At 46.2% G+C, this 4,046-nt stretch overlaps 1 protein-coding gene across 1 annotated transcript; it reads right to left on the bottom strand.

Annotated features, from left to right (window-relative positions):
• Positions 1-1,585: 1,585 nt before the first annotated feature.
• On the bottom strand, positions 1,586-3,226 carry LOC116895958 (igE-binding protein-like). Its single transcript, XM_032897009.1, has one exon. It carries the CDS (start codon positions 3,224-3,226, stop codon positions 2,108-2,110), a length of 1,119 nt encoding a protein of 372 aa, XP_032752900.1. The 3' UTR covers positions 1,586-2,107.
• Between the last annotated feature and the right edge of the window lie 820 nt (positions 3,227-4,046).

Raw genomic sequence — 4,046 nt, 5'->3', positions numbered from 1 at the left:
TTTGACCCATCTGTATACACTACAACCCCATCAACAAGTGGTTTCTGAGACATTATGCGTGGAAACACAATGGCTTGGCTTAAAGCAAACTGTAGGATCGGGTGTTTTGGATAATGATTATCAATCTGTCCAGCAAAGGAAGTAACTAACACTGCCCAAGCATTTGAGGTAGCAGCTAATGTTTGAACCTGAATGGCTGTATATGGTACTATCAAAGTTTTGGGTTCTTTCCCAAAATGAGTAATAGCTGCCTTTAACCTGCGGAGTGCAAGCTGAGCAACCGCATCGGGATACCAGTCAATAATCTTAGCAGGAGATGCATTCATTGGGATGGGCCCATAATAAAGGCCCATCCTGCCACAAAACAGCTGTTGGCAATAGCATAGTTTTGAAAACACACAAATCAAAAGGCTTGGTCTCATCAATGCGCTGCAATTGAGCATCCTGTAAGGCTTTTTCTACAACTTGTAAGGCCTGGTTTGCGGCTGGCGTCAATGCTCTCGGAGAGGAGATATGAGAGTCCCCCTCCAAAATATCAAATAAAGGTTTCAACTCAGCAGAGGAAACCTTTAAAAATGGTCTCAGCCAATTTATATCTCCCAATAATTTTTGGAAATCATTTAAGGTATGTAAATGATCTCTACGAATCTCTAATTTCTGGGAAACTATTTTTTCAGGATAAATGACCGTTCCCAGAAATGAGCCAATTTCTGCAATTTGAACCTTTTCTGCAGCGACTTGTAGTCCCCATTGTCCCAATGTTTTGATTAATATGGGATATGAGGTCTGTAAGGTGGTTAAATCTTTGCCACATGCTAGGATGTCATCCATGTAATGAGCCAGCAACAAGGAAGGAAATTGCTTCCTTATAGGTTCAAGAGCTCGTTGCACATATAGTTGGCAAATAGTGGGGCTATTGGCCATGCCTTGAGGCAGGACCCTCCACTGAAATCTCTTATCAGGTTCAAGATGATTAATAGCTGGTATAGTAAATGCAAACCTCTGTCTGTCTTGTGGACACAAGGGGATGGAAAAGAAACAATCCTTAATGTCTATAATTATTATCTTCCATTGCTTAGGTAAAGCAGAGAGTAAGGGTAGGCCTCGTTGGATCGAGCCAAATAAACGCATCTGTGCATTAATGGCTCTCAAATCATGGAGAAGTCTCCATTTTCCTGATTTTGTCTTTATCACAAAAATAGGAGTATTCCATGGTGAAGTAGACGGTTCTAAATGACCAAGCTGTAATTGTTCATTAACCAATTTAGTGGCAGCTTCTAATTTTTCAGAGGATAGATGCCATTGAGGAACCCATATCACTTCCTCTGTGAGCCAGGGTATGGGCATAGAACCCTCAATGGCACTTAGGAAAAACCCAGGTCCTGCCTTCCTATATTACCTTCTTGTGGAACCGGTTCTAATTTTCCTTGTTCCTTTTTTCCTAATCCCTTCCTAATCTCGACAGCTTGTCGAGAGTACTCGTTGGTCAATGTCAGACCTAGACCCTGTAAGACATCCCTCCCCCAAATGTTAACAGGAAGAGGGAGGACATAAGGAATAAACTTTCCTGATTGGCCTTCTGGAGCATGCCAAATCAAGGAGCGTGAGCTGATAGTGGGGCTGGCCTCATACCCTAGTCCTTGTAAGGAATGGGATGATTGAGTGACAGGCCATGCCTTAGGCCACCACTTGGAGGAGATAATGCTCTTATCAGCCCCTGTATCTAGAATTCCCTTAAAATTTTTCCCTTCTACATTCAACTCTAAAGAGGGTCTGGAATTAAGGTCCATCATTAAATAAGCAGAATCAGTCCCGGAAGAGCCAAACTTCGCGGTTCCTCTAGGGACCCCGGAAGAAGGAAAATGATCATGTAAGCTTGGAAGAATAATCAACTGAGCAATCCTATCACCTGGGGAAATGGAAAAAACGCCTTGAGGGCACGAACAGAGAACTTGAAGTTCTCCCGTGTAATCTTGATCTATTATTCCAGGGTGAACAATTAGTCCCTTTAAAGTTAAGGAGGACCGTCCCATAATAAGGCCAACACTTCCCACGGGTAGGGGGCCTTTGTAGTCAGTGGGGACGGGTTGTACACCCATCAGTGGCATTAATATGAATTGGGTGGTGGAACAGAGGTCCACTCCTGCTGAGCCTCTAGTGGCTCTGCGAACCGTGGAGTCCGTCTGTTGTAAGCTGGAGTCCCATATGTTTTGGGGCCCTGAGACCTGGGGCCCAGATACCCGTTTTTTGGAATGTTTTCACTCTCTTCTGTCTGGGGAGGCCTGGGCTGAATAAGCCTGCCTCTGATATCTTTAACTGAGCGACATTCACTAGCCCAATGATAGCCTTTCCCACACTTAGTACACAGTCCTGGTGCTCTCTTCCTAGTGAGGGCTTGACACTCCTTTTTCAAATGTCCTGGTTTGCCACAGTTATAGCAGACCTTGTGATCACCTGTACCTGAGCACTTTTGGCTCTGTAGGATAGCAGCCGCGAGGCCGGCATTAGTAAGCGGGCCTCCAAGTTCTCGGCAAACTCTCAGCCAGTCCTGTAATCCTTTGCCCTTCCTAGGCGTAATAGCTGCTCTGCATTCCTGTGTGGCTTGCTCATAAACCAACTGTTCTACTAAAGGCATTGCCTGTTCAGGGTCTCCAAAGATCCTGCCTGCTGCCTCCATCATCCTAGCCACAAAGTCTGAGAATGGTTCCTGGGGGGCTTGTATGATTCTCGTTAAGTGTCCCCCGGACTCTCCCTTCTTGGAAAGTGCCTTCCATGCCTTAACGGCGGCAGCGGAAATTTGAGCGTATGCTCCCCAGTCATAGTTAGTTTGATTATTGGCATATTGCCCTTGTCCTGTTAACAGATCAAGCGTCCAGTCTCTCTGATTGCCTTCAGCAATGGCATTGACTTTGGCCTGTGCCTGAGAGGCATCATACCATAAGGCTTTCCATTCCATATATTGTCCCATATTGGGAAGCGTAGCCTTCACTGTTGTCTGCCAGTCTCCTGGAGTCATGGCCAGAGTAGCAAGCCTTTCGACTTGAGCAATAGTAAAATTGGCACTAACTCCATAGTTACGGACCGACTCGGCAAGTTCTTTTATTTGAACATATTCTACTGGCGCGTGATCACGGCCTCCATCGGCGGCCTCAAACACCGGAAATGCCAGCTGTATCTTTTTCTGTTCCTCTTTAGTGAGGAAGGAATCTGAGTGGAATCTCTCCATATAAGATGGAGAGGCGCCGGGACTTATAGGCTGGGAAACCGCATGGTTTCTGCCTTCCACTTCCTTTTGTTTACCCAAGCTGTTAGCTCGTTGTTCATCTGGGTAGCATCTTTCTTTTTCACAGCGAGCTGCCTTATCTTCTAAATCCTATCTCTCAGAGGAGCTAAGCTTGTCTGTCCCTGAACTATCAAGCTCTGAAGTCTTTGAATCCTTTACCGGATAAAGACTTCCACTTTTCAAGATTTCTTCTCCCTTCTGTTTTAACTCACCCGGGGCGTTTTTTCCCCACTCTCTCTCTCCCTCGGTTCTAAGGTCCTCGAGAGGGTCTCTTTTTTAAGTGCACTTTTTCCCTTTAAACTCTTTGAATCGTTCTCTAACTCTGTTTCTGATGCACTGTCTCGCCCTACCCCCAACGCTCTCCGCTTTGCTGTTAGACGCCGTTTGGCGGTAACTAGAAACTCAAAGGTCAATAGAAACAACCCGAGGGCTGCCAAAGCAACCATAACGGCACCTGCCGCGTCCGGCAGGGGACTGAGTCGGAGCAGGTCAAGGCTAAACATTGTCTCTCAGAGTTTGACCTGCGTCCTATAGCTTCTGAATTTCTTCCGTGAAACGGAGGCTTCCGTGGCGCGGACGAGGCGATGGTGTGGCCTCTGGTCCCGGGGTCTCAGCACCAAATGTCCCACACGCGCCTTCTCACTGGAAAGAAGCACGAGGACATAGTTAAATCCCCCTACTCAACTTGATTGGATATAAGATCAACTAAGACACATGCTTCCAGTGGGTCTGTGAGAAAATGATTAACTTCGGTGAAAGACGT

Source organism: Rattus rattus, chromosome 3 (assembly GCF_011064425.1).
Source record: "Rattus rattus isolate New Zealand chromosome 3, Rrattus_CSIRO_v1, whole genome shotgun sequence".
Taxonomy (NCBI): Eukaryota; Metazoa; Chordata; class Mammalia; order Rodentia; family Muridae; genus Rattus; species Rattus rattus.
This window is presented reverse-complemented; position numbering and strand designations above follow the sequence as displayed.